At 31.0% G+C, this 23,391-nt stretch overlaps 1 protein-coding gene across 5 annotated transcripts; it reads right to left on the bottom strand.

The window, feature by feature from the left end:
- Positions 1-7,800: 7,800 nt before the first annotated feature.
- Positions 7,801-21,781, bottom strand: LOC101263985 (protein yippee-like). 5 transcript variants are annotated; one of them, XM_019212974.3, is made up of 9 exons: positions 21,524-21,761; positions 20,619-20,662; positions 19,267-19,375; positions 19,124-19,179; positions 12,245-12,359; positions 10,102-10,145; positions 8,355-8,463; positions 8,212-8,267; positions 7,801-8,124 (listed from the first exon to the last, which is right to left on the bottom strand). In XM_019212974.3, the coding sequence occupies exons 1-9, from the start codon at positions 21,617-21,619 to the stop codon at positions 8,040-8,042; spliced, it is 714 nt and encodes a 237-aa protein (XP_019068519.2). In that variant the 5' UTR covers positions 21,620-21,761; the 3' UTR covers positions 7,801-8,039. The 5 variants fall into 5 exon arrangements, with proteins under 5 accessions (XP_019068519.2, XP_004235254.2, XP_025885790.1 ...); XM_026030005.2 differs by lacking the exons at positions 7,801-8,124; positions 8,212-8,267; positions 8,355-8,463; positions 10,102-10,145 and adding an exon at positions 18,919-19,036 and having other exon boundaries at positions 21,524-21,760; XM_019212975.3 differs by lacking the exons at positions 7,801-8,124; positions 8,212-8,267; positions 8,355-8,463; positions 10,102-10,145; positions 12,245-12,359 and adding exons at positions 14,692-14,822; positions 18,919-19,036 and having other exon boundaries at positions 21,524-21,760.
- Positions 21,782-23,391: the final 1,610 nt, after the last annotated feature.

The following is a 23,391-nucleotide window of genomic DNA, read 5'->3' as shown; positions in this document are numbered from 1 at the left end:
AAGAAAGTCTAGACTTACTTCTCCAATTCTAAAGACTTACTTCTCCAACACCAAAAGAACAAGAACGTATGATCAGCTAAGGACCCTCCAACCAGCCTAAGAGATGCAACAAGACTCGCAAGTGCCACAACAGTTGTCCTTTGCAGCCCTAATGGGATCAGAAACTTGAATGAACACAAATATCGATGATATAGGCCAAAAAAATGTAGCAGACCTGTATATCATCATTAAATACCAAATGTTTGGTACCATATTTCACCAATAGTTCAAAAGCGTTGTGATTCGCAAAATCTTCATAATGTAGATGACGTTACAAATATCAGACTTAGACGTTACATGAAAGGCGATTGGTCCTCAGCAAGTTTCAAATTACTAACCTGTACAAGAACTTTTCTCGGTAGTTTTGCTTCACAACCTTCATGAATTCATCAAGAACGTCATAGTATTCCTACAAGAAGCAAAAAAGAAACAGACATATCTCAAGAAGATGCTGCAAATCTCAATGTATGTTTACTTACAATAAGTACGATGAAAACAGTTGAATTTGTAGCCATTAGAATAATCAGATTTGTAATATAAGAGAAAACAAATAATAGAGGTTGATGGTGATATGAATACAAATAGTTTTGAAGCATAACCAACTTGCTTCCTTATATGCAATCCATACCTAAAAAAATCACATGAAAAATGTCACAATAGAACTTAACTTATAGCATTGAATACTATTGCATGCTAATGAAACAGATTGAATCACAATTTAACAGGAAATGGTAGCGTAAATCAAATAACCAACAATCATACATTTTGCAATAAGATGTTTCTACTACGACTTCTACATCCTCACTAAACAATTTTTTTGGCCAAATGAAGTCACTAAAGAGTTTGAGAATTTCAGTTCATTATTTGGCAAATACCAACATGGACAGCTAAACCATGAAAAGTACAGCAAGATTACAACAAAATAAACCTAATTAAAATAAAAATTATATTTACAAATAGCGGGGGTTTAAACTCTGGCTATTAATTTGAATTTTTCTCTTTCTAGATGACGGAATTTTAAACCCCCACTATTTACTTTTATTTTTCGTCAAATATTAAAATCTCCTCTATTTAAGGTAATTTGTGGAGGTTACAACTAATCTCCGCTTTGTAACCCCACGATTTCGGCCTTTTTGTGTAGTGGACCATTTGGTATTCTTAATCATGCATTTAGCATGATAAGATCCTCCTTGTCCTTACCATTGGAACAATGCTCCTTGTCCTTACCATTGGAACAATTATGAGAAAATGACAGAAATAGTCCCTTAATTATAGGAGTAGGTCTAAAATGGTCCTTTAATTATACACTTGACAGATATAGTTCTTTAACTGTTTAGAAAATTGTCAACTCTGGTCCCTTAACTATACACTTATCAGTTTTAGTCTCTTAACTATAAAATTACTGATTTTAATCCTTTAAGTATTCAAAAACTTATCAGGTTTGGTCTTTTCTCATTTGATAATATAAATAGGTTAGATTTATATTAACAGAATTCATGTCTCGACAAATTAAATCTTTTAGCAATTTTTTCTGTTGTTCCTCTTTCTGCGCTTCTTTGTCTTCAAATTAACCTAATGTTAAGAACCTTAACCTTAACGATTCAAAATAAAATTCACGGAAAAAAAATATAAGTCATAATTTTATTTACCGGAGGATACAATGAAGCATATTTATTGCTACTAATGACTTGAATATGCAAATCTTTATTATAAAAATAAAAAATTATTCCTCGTTAAATTCAAAGTTTGTACTCCAGCGACTTCATTGAGCGAAATTCATTTAATTTTTCAGAAATTGAAATTTATAAAATGGTTTATTTGTAGTTTTTTAAAATTATTTATAAATAGATCATTTTTATTATTCTATTTATTTTATTTTACGTAAAGAATTTGAGTTAATTAAATAAAATCCACATTAATTAAAATATCAAGTGTGACTTCAAATCATTAACAACAATTATATGCTTAATTTTATCCTCCATTGAATAAAATTAGGACTTATATCTTGTTTTCTCATTAATTTTATTTTGAATCGTAGACGTTATTGTTCTTTTTATAAGAGTAGTTTGAAGGAAAGAAAAGGCGGGGATAGAGAAACAACTTTAGAAATGGCTTAAAGATTTAATTTCACGAATATTTCTGTTAATATAAGTCTAAGCTATTGTACTAAAGAAATTGACAAAGATCAAACCTGATAAGTTTTTGAATATCAGAAGGACTAAAATCGATAACTTTATTGTTAAGGGATTAAAACCGGTAAGTATATAGTTAAAGGACCAAAGCTGACAAATTTTTGAATAGTTAAAAGAGTATATGTTAAGTGTATAATTAAGAGACCATTTTAGACTCACTCCTACAGTTAATTGACTATTTATGTCATTTATGGTTTAAGTATTACTATTGTTCACTTTTATATATATGTTATATTAAAATTTGATGTTTATTTTACATATGTTCTATTTAGAAATGGCTAAGAGATAACACTTGTTTATAACGTCAATAAAAAAAATGATATATTTTAATGATAAAATTTATGTTTCATATTGTAATGTGTTAATATTTAAGTTTAATTAGTGAATACACTAAATTCTAATTTTGTTCATTACTTGGATAGTTGTAATTATATGAAGTTATAAAATGTATAATGATGTAATATGCTTAGTTGTGCATTAGTGACAAGATTTTTTGTCATTGATACAAAATAATGTTTAATGGTGTATTAGTCAAAATTTGTATTATTCAATGAGTATCTGATATATTTGTGTCATATTAAATGATGTATCAGTCAAAACTTTCATTAGTCGGTGTGTATTAGATACATTATATCGAATTTTAATATATAAGTATCAGACATAAAAGTTTTGTCTAGTGATAAGCATAAACAAGTGATATAGCATGTAAGTATTAATGTGATTTTGTTTTGAATTATATGTATCTTCTTTGTTTTTATAATGTAACTTTTGCATCTTGAAGGGACTGTGGATTGTTTGTAGCTGCATTTTTTGAGTTCTTTAGCGATGAAATTCGTATTCCATCCAATGATTTTCTATCAAATTAATTACATTCGTACGCGATATGTAGTCCTATTTAAAAAGTTCGGTATCAAAAAGGCCAAGGCAAGATACGTTAGTGAAAATGAGGATCCATTAAAGCCTAAGAGTCATTCACAACACCAACTAAAGAGGATTTGGTTAATGTTGAATAGAGATTATCTATCAGTTGTTAGGCACCTTTTTAGAGTTATGATTTTTAAGATACATTAACTCTAGTTCTCTAGTTCTAGAGTGTTTATTTTTATTGTTTTAAGATACTTCTTTCTACTAAGTATTAGAGTATTTCTTCAAAACTTGATTATTTGACTTCAACTTTCATTATAATTAGTTTTTACTTACAATATGAATTGTCTTATACATTTGTCTTATATCATATGATACATAAATGTCATAAATTAAGTATCAAATTCATTCATGCTTACATATAAAAAAAAAATCACAGTAGTTCTAGTTAGTTGCTAACACATGTGACATCTAATTAATACAATGTACTCGATAACTTAATTGTTGATTCATTCACGTATATACTTGATAACTTAGTTGTAGATAGTTGTTGATTCATTCATGTTGATAAATTGAACACTTAGTTGTAGTTAGTTATTGATTCATTCGTGCTGATAAATTGGACGCTTAGTTGTAGTTAGTTATTGATTCATTCATGCTGATAAATTGGACGCTTAGTTGTAGTTAGTTGTTGATTCATTCATGTATCCAATTGATAACATGATTCTTATTTATTATGATACATTTATAGACACTTTATTTCAGCTTACATGCATTATTTTTTCACAACCTTATTATATCAGGTACATTATTATCAACTTCAAAATGATACATTATATAAAAAAATGTATCTTATGAACTTAAAATTTTCCACAATTGCATATTATGTTTAAGACAAATAGTGTATCTTCTTTCATAATCATAGACTGAATAAAGAAACTCAGATGATGCAACAACCTGTTAACATTAGAAAATTAGTGAAACAATTCATAAATAGTTATTTATATGTATCAATAACAAACAATCAGACAACTAACTTACTTAATATCTAATCCAAAAATATAATTTGATACATATCCTCATTAGCGAACATTTTGATGTCTTTACAACAAATTACATGTATATATAGTATATCATCTGTAAAATATGGTATTTCACAAACACAATAAGATACAAAAATAGTAATGTATCATGCTAAATATTTGGTCATGATACAAGATCTGATATATATTAACTATCGCACAGTAATGTGTCGAATTCTAAGCAAACACTTTACATGTAAAATTTACTTATTTGATGTGTCTAATTAATATGAATACAATATTTATCATTCTATACGAGATAACTAAATACTAATGTATCACGATTGATCTAGTCATCTCGAAAATACAAATAAAAAATTGAATTAATAACACAATTTATGTAATTCAATACCTCTACTATCAAATCTATTTTATGCTGAAATTAAAGTTCTGGTCTATTTTATACATTGCGAATCCAGTCTCATATTTTTTTTTCCAGATTCCTGAATGATAGATCTATTTTTTTTCCAGATTTATGAATTAAAATATTCATGATGTATCTTATGGAAAAAAATGATAATTGTGAATCAAAATTGAAATCTTCGACGAATTGGAAAAAGTAATTGGAAATCCATCATTTCTGTATCTTTCATAACTCACCTTGCTTTCCCAAATTCTTGAATATCTCAACAAAATAGAAATATTCAACATGTATCAGCTATTGTTTTTGATTTTTTTTGAATCTATTACGATTTGGATGATAATTTTAGAGAAGAAAATTTGAATTGTTTGAAGTTTGGCGGGTCTGGAAGAGAATTCAAAGAAAAAAGATTGATTTTTTTTAAGTTGTGCGGATTTAGAAAAGAATTGAGAAAATAAAATTTAAATTTTGAATTGATTGAAGTAGCATAAATGAATTTGCTTATATGTAGCAGATTTAATGTATCTGTTTTTGCTATGTATCAAAACAACACTAATTTGAGTAATTTTTATAAATTGAAAAAGTTGTTTATGTGATTTCTATTACTTTTAAAAATTCATGATAAAACTGCAAGATATTATTTTTTTATAAAGAATAATTTGAATGCGCAAAATTTTAACTTTATTTCACTTCATTTCCTGCTACAAGCCTAATTGACCTAAACTTCAAAACATGATTACTTATTCACATTTTGAATACCAAAATTTCAGAAATTTTGAGCCTGTTCATTAAATTCTAACTACTCTCATATATTTTATTTAATTTCTATTGTGGTATAACATGAGCAAATAGATGGATAACAAATAGTACCAGTGTTCTAGTGGTGGAATAGTATCATGCCACGGTATAGACCGAGTTCGATTCCCGATCGGTGCATTCTTGGGTTAGCTGTGAAGATAATGTTTGTGCTCAATGTGGTGATTTGGGTCTCCACACTCATTCGACTAAACATGGTGATAGTTGTACATAGGGGTGTCAAAAGAGCGGATTGGGTTGAAATTTGAGATACTAAAATAGGTTGAAATTAGAGTCGCATTGGATCTTATCCGCTCGATTTGACCTGATTAATCTCAATAATTTAACTTATTGATATTTAACTTGTATAACCACAATTTGAATTTCAACTCAAGATTTTTTTTTTTAAAAACGAATGGATAGATAAATCCTAAAAGATGTTAACTAGATAACAATTCATATCTTCAATGTAATCAGTTATTTAAAGATGATTTCATCAAATCAAAAGTATGCATGATCATAACTAAGTTGTGAAGTTTAGTTATAGAGAAGGTCGGAAAACAGTAACTCACGTTTTATGTTAGGTTTTGTTTGTACTTTGTTATAGGGTGTGTTTTTGTGATGGAGGAAAACATTTTTCGAATTTTTTTTTTTCCAATTTTCTCATGTTTGGTTGGGTCAAATGTTTTTCAAATCAACTCATTTTCCTCAAATTTAAGGAAAATGACTTCCCTGCAAAACTTTAGGAAAACAATTTCCAAAATTCTCTTCCAACCTCCCAGCCCCCAATCCACCCCCTACCAGCCCTCCAACCCACCCCCTACCCCTAAAAAGGTTTAACTTTATTTTTAAAAAAATATTTTCAACTTGAAAATTTCATTTTTTCACCCCTACCCTCCCTCATCCCCCCAACCCCCCCTCCCCCCCCCCCCCCAAAAAAAAAATTGTAAGTTTTTTTAAAAAAATATTTTAAACTTTAAACTTTTATTTTTTCAACCCTACCTACCCTCGACCATTCCCCCTCCCACTTAGCCCCCTACCATCCCCCCATCCCCTACCCCAACCCCCAAAAAACATTAATATTGCTTTTTTTTTTAAAAAAAAATTGACTTCAAATTTTAGTTTTTTCACCCCTACCGTAGAACCCCCCCCCCCCAACACACACCCACACACCACAAAAAAATTTAAGTTTGTTTTTTTTTTTAAAAAAAAAATCAACTTTAAAAATTATTTTCTACTCTAGTAAAAAATAAAAGATATTTCTCAAAAATATTTTTCATTCAAAAAACAAACAGTAAAATATTTTCTACTCACCGACCAAACATGTGAAAATAAATCAAATATCTACTTGTTTTCTAGGAAAACATTTTCTAGAAGAACATTCTCCTTCATACCAAACACACACATAATGTAAAATATTGGACCAGATTACCCTAGAAAAGATTTTTCCATGACTTACGGATTTTTTTATGTAAGTGTTTTCTGTTCATTCATTTCTTTCATAATTCGGTTTCCTCCCAGAACTGAAAAGAATATCCATAGGATTTTATCCATTGAAAGCTAGGGTTGTTTTTTGATGGCACGACATGTGGGCAGCTTAATTATGAATAATTTTCAATCCTAGTCCATTAAATTATTGTTTTTCTAGTATAGAATTATAAACCTAGCCTACCTGGAAAACCCATAAAATTGATTCTTTGAGCATATGAATTACATAGAAGTAGTTAATGAGGTTGAAATAGTAATCTAGTTATTACAGAGAAAGTGCCCGCAACACTAAACAGATTCTCATACTTGATTTCCATTTCCAGATTTCTACACTCTTGGCCCACGAAGATCTACACAAAGGTATTACAGCCCTAAACAACTAAAATGACTCGCACTGGTCTTTACACATCTACTGAATAATCTTAATGGTAGCCAAATAGTTGTTATCTACTGAAACATTGTTGAGGAAGAGTTTTCCTTGTCATATTTTTGTTGATAAAACAACAAACCCATGATTGTCAGACAAAAATGTTAAGCTAGTTTTGGAAATTATTATGTTTACATTTTGGACAAAACTTCACACCATACCACGATTAGTTTTACTGCTATGAACTCTACAAAATTTTAATTCAATGATGGGGGTAAGGTGATAATTTATTAAGCTTTGGTTGTTTGCAGAACTATGTAGTATGGTTCGGCAACTGCCTTGATAGAAATATTGGGGCTTTATGGGAAATCTCTTATTTTCTGAACAGGTAAACCTAAATGGTCTATGAGAGTCATCCAGGGAGGATACAGGATGGTTATGAAAAGGGCAAAGTAGACAGCAAATCCATTTATAGTCTTGGTTTCATTCCAAAAGTTCACGTCCAAACTGACTAATACCTACATAACTAATACCCGCATTAGTAATACCTACATAACTAATACTCGCATAACTCTATTGAGCTACCAAACAACCATCGAAAGATAGAGGCAATTAAAGCATAGTGGTTGCTACTAGTAATGTCTTGTCATTGCAAACAAATACAGGCAGATGGTCATGTTAGTTTTCAACAACACATGTCTGCTTCCATATTATCATACACAATAAAGGACAAGCTTAAAGAAGTTGTAATAGCTTAAGCTATTCAAGAATCCAATGGTCCATAAAGAACTAATAGGGTGGTGGTTTAAAGAATGTACATTTTTGGATAGAATTTTTGTTCTGAATAGTGATCAAACATAATCAGCATCACTTCCTGCAACATGAGTATCATGACTACCCGAGTAATGGCTTCCATCAGGGCCACAAATCTTAAACCTGTTGAATATAAAAGACAGTACCTCAGTCAGGACTTTTGATATGTTCCAAACTCAATTCTAAAGAGAACTGAAGTAATCAACTGACCGCTCAAGTACTGATTTTCCTTCTTTGTACTTTTGGCTCATCTCATGGGCGGTCTCCTGAAAAGAATTGTTATATTAGGAACAACTGAAACTTCTAGCAACTGCCAAACGAAAATGTATAGCATTTTATCGCTCCATACTCACATATTTCCATCCAACAATTGACCCACAACAGACGCAGAAAATGTCTGCCACAGTGTGCAAACCAGTCATCATTACTCTACCTTCCATCTCGCCAGAAGTGACATTCACCCTGTCAAAAGAAAAGCAAGGCGTATAGAATATACAGAACTACAAGTGAATTATCATTTTGTATGTTTCTGCTAAATGATAAAAAGAAATGAAGAGATTTGAGAAGATTAGAACTCTTGAACAGGAAAACAATCAAGTTGAGCATAATATATGTATTTCAGCCATGTAACTATTGTAATGCTGCTACCAAGTGGAAAATAACCCAAGTCAAGTAATAATTTATTCAATATATTGATGTGTTAATATTTGTACTCCTGGAAAATACACTCAAAAGTACACGATATAATAGTCTGGTAAAATCCCCACTAGGTTCTATAGTGATTCAAATAGATCAAATTTTGGTGCTAATTTTATAGTCAATGACACAAATGCATGAAGATATACATATAAAGTACCATGTCTTTAACAAACTAAACCTACAAGGTATAGCCTACCTTGTTCAACTTTCATGTACACTCAAATATTCTAGGTTGGTTATGAATTATGACCTTCCATAATAATAATGACTTAGAACTAATAACAAAATCAAAGATCCTAAGAGAAATGTCAATGACACAAATATATGAAGATATAAATATAAAATACCATGTCTTTAACAAACTAAACCTACAGGGTATAGCCTGTCTTGTACACAACTTTTCATGTGCACTCAAATATTCTAGGTTAGTTGTGACCTTCCATGATAAAAATGACTCGGAGCTAATAAAAATCAAATAACCTAAGAGCAATGTCAATGACACAAATGTATGAAGATATAAATATAAAGTACCATGCCTTTAACAAACTAAACCTACAGGGTATAGCTTGCCTTGTACACAATTTTTCATGTCACTCAAATATTGTAGGTTGGTTGTGACCTTCCATAATAATAATGACTCAGAGCCAATAACAAAATCAAAGTTCCTAAGAGCTATGTGACCCATGTAGAGTAAAAGCTAAATAATTTGCACATACTCCAGCTGCACTCAACTTTTGAAAACCAAATCTTTTTTCATATCAAATCATGAAAATTTTGGCTAACTACTACCAACATGAATTCTTCAATACTTCATTTTTTCACTTTCTAGTTTAACAGTGTCCTCCACACCAGTAAAAGAAGGGTGGAAGTTAAATAAGAGGATTTAAATGGTATTTTTTTTCATCTTTTTGTACCAGATGTATGGATTATCTTGACCGTAGTAACATCATTGTTCATCTAACCAAGCTACAAATAACTCATGTCCCATCAATGCCAACAAAAATCTTAACAACATCAGAGGAAAAAAATGGTAATTCACACTCTAACAAGAATAAAACCAACAGAAGTTGTAAGTTGCACTTGTGATTTCATGCTGCAAGTTTAAAGATTAGACATGTGAAATGGTAGCTTTTTTCATTATTCTGTACCAGATGGATTAGCTTGACCGTAGTAACATCATTGTTCATCTAACCAAGCTACAAATAACTCATGTCCCATCAATGCCAACAAAAAGTTTAACAACATCAGAGGAAAAAATGGTAATTCATACTCTAACAAGAATAAAACCAACAGAAGTTGTAAGTTGCAGTTGTGATTTCATGCTGCAAGTTTAAAGATTAGACATGTGAAAATGTCACATATATATCTGATGATTGAATGTGCAGAATCAAACAAACTTACACTTTACTGAAGAGGTAAGCCTTCCCATGTCTGCAGTGGAAAGACTGAAGGAAAGATCAGAAGGAAAACATAGAGTTAGATAACTTCATGACTCAGAATGACTATATACATTATTTAGGGACTGAAACAAGAATGTAACATAAACTTCAATATCATAACTTGCAGAATTAACATTTCACTCCATTCAAAAGCATTTGAATTTTCAAAGAAACGGCAGTTTTAAAGATCCAACACTTGAAAATGTGCTCGATTTTATGTTATAGAATTCATGGAATTCTTCATAGGACAGATTGACCTACAAAGTCACTTACATAACAAAGGAAGTAATGGATGCACATTACAATGAAATTGAGCAAAATAAAGTGACCAAACAAGCACCACATTGATCAAAATATAGAAAATAGATCATAACAAGACCCAATCAATGGACTGGGCATAACAATAATATTTTGAAATGTTGAAGTCACTAGCACACAAACATTGAACAAATGGAAAATGCCAATCAAGGATACTCCCAAGTATCAGACACAACAAACAACTCCTCTAATTCATAATTGGATTAAGCATTCACAAAGAATGCTCGTACAATCCCTTTTACTCCAAAACCAGCAACTCCACAAAACCCAGTTCTTTGATGCTAAAAAGTTCATCTCCTTTAGGGAAAAATTACTCAATCCAAGACAGTCTTCACTCACATAGCTGATTTAAAGTAGCCAATTTTTATATACATCTAAAATTACTTAAACAAACCAACAACAATCCCTAACAAGTTCTAGAAACGAAACCGAAACCACCAATCAAGCAAAAGATTGTATTTTTACAACAAAATAAATCAAAATTAAAATCCAATTAAAAAGATCTCAATTTCAAGAAATCACAACAACAGAGTGATCAAACAGAAAACACGGAGGAAAACCTTGGAAACAATGTTTTCAGAAAGGGCAAGATGAGTTCCACAGTGCTTGCAGCTGTAGATCTTGCCTTCAAGAGTCAACACAAATAATCTCCCCATCAAAGATTTTTGAGATCACAAGAAAATTGAAGAACCAAAATGGAAATGGACTTTACCAAAAAGGGGTAATAGTTTTTGTTTCAGCTGGAAGATAGTAAGTAACGTCAGGAAAAAGGAAAGGACTCAATGTGTGAGGGACTCTTTGAATAATTTAATGCTACTTGCTTTTTTTCTTTTTAGTCCATTTAAAAATGGAAAAGATCAAAAATATCATTAAATTAGGTGAAATGAATAAAAATATTATTATTTTATGAACAAAATCACCCGAGCAGTCAATACTTTGGTACATATACAATTATCGTTGATAATTTGGTCCAAAAGTACCCTATAGTTACTAAATGGATCAAAAATATTATTTTTCAAATAAATATTTATTTCTTTTATTTTTAAACACATTTTGTTCCAGTGCACTGATCACAGACACCCCGTCATAAGAGCATGTGCTAGCTAATACATCCTTACTAGGATAAAGAAATCATAGCCCAAACATATTCCTAGGAGTTTAAGTTTTCATGGTTTGATATCTAAGAGATCGGGTACTCATAATATCCCACAAGAAGCATAATAAGAGAAATGTAAGACATACTTTTTCTTTCTGATAATTGTATGCATCTAAAGTCAACCATTACGACCAACTGCAACATTCAGAGTTCGGGAATTATGGGCCCAGCCCTCTACTACTCTCCAATTAAATGTTAAGCTTAGTTCACATGGTATAGAGCTCTAATTTAGACCTAGTTCACAAGTTCCTCGGCCTTTGTCGCCTGAACTAAGCATGGGAGCAGTTGTACATCAGACCTCTACATTTAAAAACTAAAATAATCCTCAAATTCAGCAGAGGGCTTTTGCGAATAGCATTTGACTAAACAATGGAGCCATCATTGTACACACAGTCTGAAATAAAGAACCTGTCAGGGTCTTCCTGTTTAATTAAAGAAATATCCTTTTAGGTTCCTTGAGATCTCCACATCCCTCTGGTGGCTGGATATGGGATGAAATACTTTCAGATAACACAGATGGTCAACATTTCCCGTGTTAAACATAACAAAAGTGAAAATATGCTAATTTCCAATTACAAATAATGCATTTCAGCAAAGAAAGAATGTAACAGTAGAATATACATATTCTTACTCTAGATGTCAATGCAGTTGGGTGAGCTCTAGAAGTTCCCAGCTGACTCATCATAATTTTGCGTGATTCCATCTCTAGAGAAGAGAAAAGAAGAGTGCCTGGAGGTGTTAGAAGCCTGAAACAGGAAAATAACATCTCATAATAAAGCATACAGAATTGCAGATAGGATTTAAATAGAATGTCTGGGAAATCTGATTCATGAATCAACAAAATAATTCAACATCAGAGGTTCAAGAAGCCCTTTTTGTTCTGCTTTTCAACTTCACAGAAAGAGGGTGCACCACAACTCTCATTATTTATTTGAATGCTAGAATTTGATATATGGCAGCCATTAATTTTTGTACCTAAACTGAAAACATCTACAAACTATACGTGTTTTCTCTCTGTTCATGATATTAGAATAAAACTTGCTTTGATATCCTTATATTTTATCACTCAAAATTTGCATCCTCAACCCTCTTAGCTATCTTCTCTTGTAACATCAAGAAATTGAATTCAGCTAGCATGTATTAAGAATACTTCTTGGAGAAGTATGACATCAAAGTTTGAGATGGACATATAAATTGTATTCAGAGTCTTTAGTGTCACATGTCAAACACCTAGCCTTTAACATTTAAATAGTTCAGTAGACTTGGAGACGTGTATCGTTCTACATGACACAAGTAGGGCACTTGTCATCACTCCTTAGTCATCCAATAGTTACAACATTAGTTATTTCATTTTAGCAGTAGACATTTCCTTCTAGTAGTAGTTATTTTTCTGTAATAGTGCAATTTTTCATTGCAGTTAGTCAGAAAGACATGTCCTATTTCAAGATTAGATACATTTCCTTCAATTTTTTGGAGTACTTTAACTCGAGAGATTGCAGGTTCTCTCTTAACGAACCAATACCATAGGTCGTAAGAAGAAAACTTCATATTTTATACTAGATTCATAACAGGGGCCATAACAACTTGATATCAGAGCCTGGAGTTATGGAAGACCAATTTCAACATCAACTAGCACAATTGGTGAAATTGTTCCATGAAAAACGTACAACCAATTTGGCCAGACAGGAAGCAATAAATGCTCGTTTGGATGCACTAGCAGAAGATTTAGAGAATTCTAATGTCGATTTTGATTCAAATGAAAATACAAATCTGAACGTGGTTGGAAGGGAAAAAAATAAAGTGGTAGGAGGGTCAGGTAGAGAATTCTAAGGTCGATCCTTTTAAGCTACGCTTCACACATTGTCTTCTCCGCTTGTCGTGGTTAAAATAAAAAAGATATACATATAAAAAGTGTTTAATGAAGTGAGAATATGTATGTCCAAAAAGTTTAATGAATTAAAAAGAAAAAAATAAAATAAGAAAGTAAGAAAGGTTTACATATAAATAGACTAACGAGACAAGATGGTAAAAATGATTATGACATAGTTTACTAACACATACATTGGGTGATTATTCTATCAAAGTTCATTAATTATCTTAGTACTATTTTTTGACACGACTTGAACGTCTTTTGTGAAATGTGAATCTTATTTAAAGATCGTGTAACTTTAGACTAATCAATTTCCCTATATTAAAGTTCGTGAATCACTGTAATTTGAAATTGATATAAATACCTAATACAAAAGTTTTTTTACTTTAAACAGTTGATCAGTTTGATAACATTCAAAAATATAGAAGGCTTCATCGAAAGTACTTAGCATAAACACATAATTACAAAAACAATAATATCATCAAACAAAAATAAATGTAATTTTCAAAAGTGAAATTTGAAGAGGGATAGAGATAGAGTGTACACATATCATATCCGTATTTCTTAGAGATAAAGAAACTATTTCCAATAAACACCAAACTTATAATAAAGCATATTCAAATAAATAGGAAAAAGAAATTTGGGTAAATGAGAATTGTAGCAACAAGAAGACAAATGAAAACACATGATTAAGAATTAAAATCAATCTTGGTAGTTTTGCTAGGACGCAAAACCCCCCAAAAAAGGACCTGCTGAGTAGAGAGTTACACATCATTTAGATAATCCAATAAGTTGCAAGAAAAATTTATATGATGACAGAAAATATACTCGGCTTACAGTAAGTTCTATGCTACCAAAACTAACTAAACTAAGATAGTATAAAAGAATAATAAAATATGTAAATACAAGTGAAACCAAAATTAAAAATATGATTATAACTAGATTTTGTTAAATACAAGTGAAACCAAATTAAAAATATGATTGTAACTAGATTTTGTAAAAATGCTTGAGCATAATGGTAATTGAACTTTGAAAATGATCATTTATAAGTATTTAATAAAGGTGAATAAATACAAATACGGTAATTAAAAAACTATCATTAACTACTTTATTTATGAATTTCATAGTAATAGAAATATCTGAGATAGAACTTGGAACTTACTATCCTCTTGCCTAACAGACAAAGATTTACTTCTTTGGAAAGGATGATTCATGCGGATCGACATGAGAGTCCAACTACATTATTATAATCCATGTTGTATATTTGAAAGAGGTTGATCTCCTTACTTATTTCATGTTATATTCTTCTTCCCGCCGAAGCCCTTTTCTCCTCAGTCCACTAAGACAAAATGTAGATAGCTTAAAAAATATTTTGACCTCGCAAATAAAAGACACTCGTAAAAAGATGAAAATGAAGGATAAAATTGGGTATCAACAATTACATTTTCATTTGGATAAAACTTAACACATTTTTGTCGGAATTGTTGTTTTATGAAAGCCAAATATAAAATAATTTTGCCGTAATTTTGGTACGACTCACTAAGGTCAAACTAAGGTCAACTTTGACACTTCAAAATTTTGAATTAGATTTGAGTCATTAACTTTCATTGCTTTGACCGAGCTATGCTAAAGCAAATGTAAATATATGTGAAAGCTACTATCTTATCATGTACAAGGTGTACAAAAAGGTTGAAATCAAAGAGAATTTAAAATATCAAATTTTGATTGTTGAGGTATGAGTATAACAAATATATGGACTATATGGACTGTAAATGTGACACACGGACGGTCCACATGTCCAATCATATGTGAGGTTTAGAAGGTTATAAATTTTGAAGTGGAACTAAAGAATGTTCATAAATTTTTGAGGCAATTTAAGAAGAAATTGAACATATATTGTTATCAAATTTTAATTTAAATCAAATGTTGTTTAACAAAAGTGATGTTATAATAAAATTTTCATATTTAGGCTCGTTACTAGTAAGTCTTCAATATGGGACGGCATACAATCTTAAACACCCAGTGTGTTATTTCCCTTGGGATCATTCATCCTCAAAATATGAGGACACATTAATTATCTACTTTCTTAAACAAAGCTCTTAGGCATTCAACTCACATAAGTCTACCTTTTTAGAAGGTCTAATCAATTATTTAAAGACTATTTTATTAAATCGAAAGTTTGCATGATCATATCAATCTCATTCATAAAGTTTCAACCCCATTAACTTCTATTCAACATTTTATATGCTTAAAATAATCATTTTTATGGGATTTCTAGGTTCCTCAAATTCATAATTAAGGCTAGGTTTATAATTATATTACCACAACAAAAATTATCATTAGCCGCTAAATATGTATTTTTAGTGGCAATTGACACTCTTTATATATGTCCCTAAAGCCTTAAGCGATATTAGTTCTAATGACACTTAATTAATCAGTAAAGACTTTAGCACTCTTTATTAATGTCAATATATAATGCCGCTAAAAGTTATTTATGTTGTAGTGTATACTAGTAGACAAAGTTTAACGGAAAAAAATTGAAAATTGTTCATAATTAACCTGCCCCACATGTTGTGCCATTAAAATATAATTCTAGGTTCCAATGTGTAAAATCCTATGAAGAGCATATCTTTCAATTCAGGGAGGACATCGAAGTACGGAAGGAACGTATAAAAAAACCAAAAACACTTGCCTCAAGAGAGAAAATCACCAAGTCTTAGAAATATCTCCTCTCTAGTAAAAAAAATTACATTATGACTAAGTTTGAATGAGGACTAACTTAAAAACACGAGATACCGTTTCCCGACCTTCACTATAGAGAAACTTCGCTACTTTCTCAATGTAGCATTCCTTCGTTATAGCAATCTCGCTATTTAAAGAAGTGTTCAATATAGTGATGCACTAACTGAATTTCACACTCGATTTTCAGTTTCAAGATTTCTACCGATTCTCTTAACTCATGGAGATCTACACAAGGGTACTATCGCCCTAAACAATCATAAGGATGGAACAAGTCGTTACATATTTGCTGAATAATCTTAATTGTAGTCAAATAGTTGTTATCTACTGAAAATTTGTTGTGGGAGAGTTTTTTGTATTGAGGATAAAATTGTCATATTTTGTTGATAAAAAAATAAAGTCATGAGCGTCGAACAAAATATTAGCTAGTCTTGGACATAATTATGGTTTCATTATTTTCATTTGGACAAAACTTCATACTTTTATCTGAATTGTGACCTTATGAAAGCCAAACATCAAATATTTTTGCCCAATAATTTCTTATCGAGTACAAAATGTGTAAAAAGGTTGAAATAAAAAAATATTTAGATCGTTGAGGCATGACATATATACATTGTACAAGGAAAACGAGAATGGTCAGCATATCCAATAACATATGAGGTTTAGAAGCTAAAATTTTCAAGTTAGCTAGAAACTTCCATAACTTTTTAGGCATTTTAGGAAGAAATTGAACATATATTTTTGTCAAAATTTTAATTTAAATCAAATATTGAACAAAAGTAGTGTTATAATAAAACTCTCATATTTAGACTCATTACCCGTAAGTTTTTAACATGAGACGACGAACAATAATAACACTCTCATATTTAGACTTATTACTCTTAAGTTCTCAACATGAGACAACGGACAATCTTGAACATTTTGGATGCTACATCCTTTCCCCTTAGTGACATTCATTGTCGAAATATGCCAACAAATTAATCTTCTTTCTCAAAAGAAGGTCTTAAGTATTCAAAGTCATATAATTTTTCCTTTTTATGAGATTTAATCAATTATTTAAAGATGATTTTATCGAATCAAAAGTACGCAAGATCAGAACGAAGTCGTGAAGTTGGGACTTCCATGTTAGAGGTCTCAAGTTTGAAAACCCTTGCTAGTGAAAGCAAGGGGTTTGACTTCTGGGTCAAGCTCGTCCCAACGGGCTTACCTAGTGCGGGTTACCTCTCTTATGTGGTTTGCGAGCTATTGCATAAGAGAGGGGGTTCTACTCTGTGTGCACCCAAAGGGTAGCGGCTTCGGGTTTTCCTTGTCATAAAATAATAATAATAATAAAAATAACGAAGTTGTAAAGTTTTGCTATAGAGAAGATTGGAAAACAATAACTCGTTTTTATGTTAGTTTTTGTCCGAACTTAGTCATACTGTAAAATATTTGACCAGAGAACCCCAGAGGAGATTTTTCCAAGACTTGGGGTTTTTCTTTAGAGGTAAGTGCTTTTTGATTCATTTCTTCCATAATTCGGTTTCCTCCCAGAACTGAAAGGATATCCATAGGATTTTATCAATTGAAACCTAGGGTTATTATTTTAATGGCACAACATGTGGGGTAGGATAATTATGAATGATTTCCAATTGTAGTCCGTTAACTAGTATAGAAATATAAACCTAGCCTACCTAGAAACCCCATAAAATTGATTCTTTAAGCATGTGAATCGCTCAACAGTAGTTAATGGGTTGAAATAGTAATCTAGTTATTACAAAGTAAATGTCCGCTATAGTGAAACACTAGCAGATTATCATACTCTATTTTCCATTTCCAGATTTCTACGGACTCTTGACCCACGAAGAACTACAGTCTACACTAGGGTACTATAGCCCTAAACAACAATAATGACGGAATAGGTCATTACACATCTGCTAAATAATCTTAAATTATAGTCAAATAGTTGTTATCTACTAGAACTTTGTTGAGGGAGAGTTTTCCTTGTCATAATTTTGTCAATAAAACAATAAAGCCCTGATTGTCAGACAAAGATATTAGCTAGTTTTGGACATCATTTTGTTTTACATTTGGAAAAAACTTCACACCATACCAGACCAGTTTTACTGCTATGAACTCTACCAAGTTTTGATGTGATGATGGGGTAAGGTGCTAATTTTTTAAGCTTTTGTTGATTGCAGAACTATGTAGTATGGTTCGGCAACTGCCTTGATAGAAATATTGGGGCCTTATGGCAAATCTCTTATTTTCTGCACAGGTAGACCTAAATGGTCTATGGGAGTCAATCAGGGAGGATATGGGATGGTTATGATAAGGGCAAAGTAGACGACAAATCAATTTATAGTTCTTGGTTTTATTTCAGAAATTCATGTACAGACTACCTTTTTAACTAATACGTGCATAGGTAATACCCGCATAAGTAATATCTGCATAACTAATAGCTGCATAACTCTATTGAGCTACCAAATAACTACCATAAGATCGAAGCAATGAAAGCAGAGTGGTTGCTACTAGTAATGTCTTGTCATTGCAAACAAATACGGGTAGACGGTCATGTTAGTTTGCAACGACACATGGCTGCTTCCATATTATCATACACACTAGAGGACAAGCTTAAAGAAGTTGTAATAGCTTAAGCTATTCAAGAATCCAATGGTCCATAAAGAACTAATAGGGTGGTGGGTTAAAGAATGTACATTTTTGGATAGAATTTTTGTTCTGAATGGTCATCAAACATCATAAGCATCACTTCCTGCAACATGAGTATCATGACTAGCCGAGTAATGGCTTCCATCAGGGCCAGTAATCTTAAACCTGTTGAGTATAAAAGGAAGTACCTCAGTGGGGACTTACCATATGTTCCTAACTCAATTCTAAAGAAAACTGAAGTAATCAACTGACCGCTCAAGCACTGATTTTCCTTCTTTGTACTTTTGGCTCATCTCATGGGCAGTCTCCTGAAAAGAATTGTTATATTAGGAACAACTAAAACTTCTAGCAACTGCCAAACGAAAATGTATAGCATTTTATCGCTCCATACTCACATATTTCCATCCAACAATTGACCCACAACAGACGCAGAAAATGTCTGCCACAGTATGCACACCAGTCATCATCACTCTATCTTCCATCTCGCCAGAAGTGACATTCACCCTGTCAAAAGAAAGAAAAAGCGTATAGAATATACAGAACTACAAGTGCATTATTATTTTGTATGTTTCTGCTAAATGATGAAATAAAATGAAGAGATTTGACAAGAGCAGAACTTTTAAACAGGAAAGCAATTATGTTGAGCACAATATATGTATTTCAGCCATGTAACTATTGTAATGCTGCTACCAAGTGGAAAATAACCTAAGTCAAGTAAGAATTTATTCTATATATTGATGTGTTAATATTTGTACTCCTGGAAAATACATTCAGAAGTACACAATATAATAGTTTGGTAAAATCCCCACTAGGTTTTATGGTGATTCACAATAGATCAAATTCTGGTGCTAATTTGATATTCAATGACATAAATGTATGAATATATACATATAAAGTACCATGTCTTTCACAAACTAAACCTACAAGGTATAGCCCACCTTGTTCAACTTTTCATGTAAACTCAAATATTCTAGGTTGGTTATGAGTTTTGACCTTCCATAACAATAATGACTCGGAACTAATAACAAAATCAAAGATCCTGATAGCAATGTCAATGACACAAATGTATGAAGATATAAATATAAAGTACCGTGTCTTTAACAAACTAAACCTACAGGGTATGGCCTGCCTTGTACACAACTTTTCAGGTGCACTCAAATACTCTAGGTTGGTTGTGACCTTCCACAACAATAATGACTCTGAGCTAATAACAAAATCAAAGATCCTGAGAACTACGTGACCCACGTAGAGTAAAAGCCTAATAATTTGCACATACTCCAGTTGCACTCAACTTCTGAAAAACAAATCTTTTTTCATTTCAAATTATGAAAATTTTGGCTAACTACTACCAAGATGAGTTCTTCAATACTTCATCTTTTTTCACTTTCTAGTTTAACAATGTCCTCCACACCAGTAAAAGAAGGGGTGGAAGTAAAATAAGAGGATTTATATGGTAGCTTTTTTCATCTTTCTGTACCAGAGGTATGGATAAACTTGACCTTAGTAATATCATTTTTCATCTAACCAATCTAAAAATAACTCATGTCCCATCAAATAATGCCAAGAAAAGATTAATAGTTAACAACAATCAGTGCAAATAAATGGTAATTCATACTCTAACAAGAATAAAACCAACAGAAGTTGTAAGTTGCACTGGTGATTTTCATGCTGGAAGTTTAACGATTGGACATGTGAAAATGTCACAAACATATCTGATGATTGAATGTGCAGAATCAAAGAGACTTACACTTTACTGAAGAGATAAGCCTTCCCATGTCTGCAGCGAAAAGACTGAAGGAAAGATCAGAAGGAAAACATAGAGTTAGATTACTTCAGGACTCAGAATGACTACATACATTATATAGGGGCTGAAACAAGGATGTAACATAAACTACAATATAATTAATTGTAGAATCAACAGTTCACTCTATTCAAAAGCATATGAATTTTCTAAGGAACAATAGTTTTAAAGCTGCAACACTTGAAAATGTGCTCTTATTTTATGCTAGAGAAGTCATATGGAATTCTTCACCAGAAATTATGAATGCACATTACAATGAAATTAAGCAAAATGAAGAGACCAAACAAGCACCAAATTGATGAAAAAATAGAAAATAGATCAGTCCCAGGACCTGATCAATGAACTGGGCATAACAATTTATAGTTCGAATATTGAAGCCACAAACATGGATTAAATGGAAAATGCCAATCAAGTATACACCAAGTATCAGACTCAGCAAACAACTCCTCCAATTCTTCACTGGATTAAGCAGAATTATTGTATTGTATGCTATCAGCAATAATAACTACTATTTTTTTTCTAAGTCTCAAAGAATGCTCATACAATCCCTTTTACTCCAAACCCAGCAACTCCACAAAACCCAGCTCTTTGATGCTAAAAATTCATCTCCTTTAGGGAAAAATTACTCAATCTTACACCTTCTTCACTCACATAGCTGATTTAAAGTAGCCAATTTTTATATACATCTAAAATTACTGAAACAGACCAACAACAATCCCTAACAAGTTCTAGAAACAAAACCACCGATCAAGCCAAAGATAGTATTTTTATAACGAAACAAATCAAAATCAAAATTAAATTTCAAGAAATCACAACAACAGAGTGATCAAACAAAAAAGACGGAGGAAAACCTTGGAAACAATGTTTTCAGAAAGGGCAAGATGAGTTCCACAATGCTTGCAGCTGTAGAAGTTGCCTTCAAGAGTCAACACAAATAATCTCCCCATCAAAGATTTTTGAGATCACAAGAAAAGTTGAAGAACTAAAATGGAAAAGGAGTTGTCCAAAAAGGGGTAATAGTTTTTGTTTCACTGGAAGATAGTAAGTAACGTCAAGAAAGGGAAAGGATTCAATGTGTGAGGGACTCTTCGAAAAATTTAATGCTACTTGGCTTTTTCCTTTTTAGTCCATTTAAAAAATGAAAAAGATCAAAAATATTCTCAAAAATGTGAAATGAATAAAATGCTTTCTCCGTTCCATATTAATTTAAGTTTTGATCATTTTTTCATTTTTTAAATTAATCTAAGTTTTCAATTCTCAAGACTATTTCAATTCTCAAGAATATTCTTTCAATTTTACCTTTAAAGTTAGTATTGAAATTAGTTATTATAATTAATGTTTAGTTATTTTTTTAATAATTAATAAGGATAAAAATAAAAAATTATATTTAATTTATGTCCTAATCACTTTTCTTAAACGGTATGAAACACCTCAAAACTTAAGTTAATATGGAATGGTGGGAGTATTATTTATGAACAAAATTACTCGTGCAGTCAATACTTTGGTACAAATACCCTTATCGTTGATAATTTGGTCTAAAAATACCCTATAGTTACTGAATGGATCAAAAATATTATTTTTCGAGTAAATATATTATTTCTTTTCTTTTAAAACACATTTTGTTCCTAATAAATGTTTTGTTTAAGAACTTTATTCTTGTTTTGTTTCTTTTACAATCACTTATAAGTAATAAAAATGTAGGAAATAATTTTTTCTTCATAATCTCATTTTATCAATTAAAATAGAACAACCACGTGTTCTCTTTTTTCACGGATAATATGTCATACTTATAAGATCATAGTAAATAAATAATTAGTTTTTATTTATATAAAGATAAAATAATTATAATAAGATAGGAATTTTTTTATTATTCCAAATTGATGTAGGATAAATATTTACTAATTAAAATTTATATTTGATAAAGAATGTTATAAAAAATAATAATATAATTATGTGAAAATGGTTTTTGACTTATTAAGTAACAAGAAAGACATTTTTGGACTGATGTATTAACTGCAAAAAATAATTTTTTAGATCAAATCATAAATAAAAGACATTTTTGTTCATTTCACATAGTTTAAGGACATTTTTAACCCTCTTTCATTTAGAAGATACTTTTAAGAGTAAAAGAGCACTACAATTTTGTTATTTGTGCTCCTATTTTTGTTATGGAGTATTAGATTTGTATATATCGCAGGCGAGTATCTCGTTTGTATAAAAGGCAATAATTATATGTGTATCGATTAGATAATTATATATATGTAATTACTATGTATATATATATCAATGATTGTGTTTGTGTATCTACATAAAATTTGAATATGTACACAATTGAATCGAAACAAAATATTTGTATATCAAATCTCGCTCGCTCTACACAACATAATTATACATTGTAATTTGTATAATTTGTGTTTGTATAAAATGAGAAAGAGAGAAAGGCAAAAGAGAACTGGTAGGGGAAGATCTTTATTTTTATAATTATAAGTGTATAGAACGAAAATATATAGATTTATGTATACGATTTTCTCTCATTTAGCACTTGGTTCCCTCAAGATCTTCTTGCTGTTGTAAGCAACGAATGATAAGTGTTGTTATTTTGCCTTGTATCAGGTGATCATATGATGCCCTTGTGGTGCAGGATGTACATCAAATAAAGTAGTTAATTGTAGTGTAATATCTCATGTTGATGATGACTAAGCATATTCCACTTGGAATA

Source organism: Solanum lycopersicum, chromosome 3, assembly GCF_036512215.1.
Source record: "Solanum lycopersicum chromosome 3, SLM_r2.1".
NCBI classification, from domain to species: domain Eukaryota; kingdom Viridiplantae; phylum Streptophyta; class Magnoliopsida; order Solanales; family Solanaceae; genus Solanum; species Solanum lycopersicum.
This window is presented reverse-complemented; position numbering and strand designations above follow the sequence as displayed.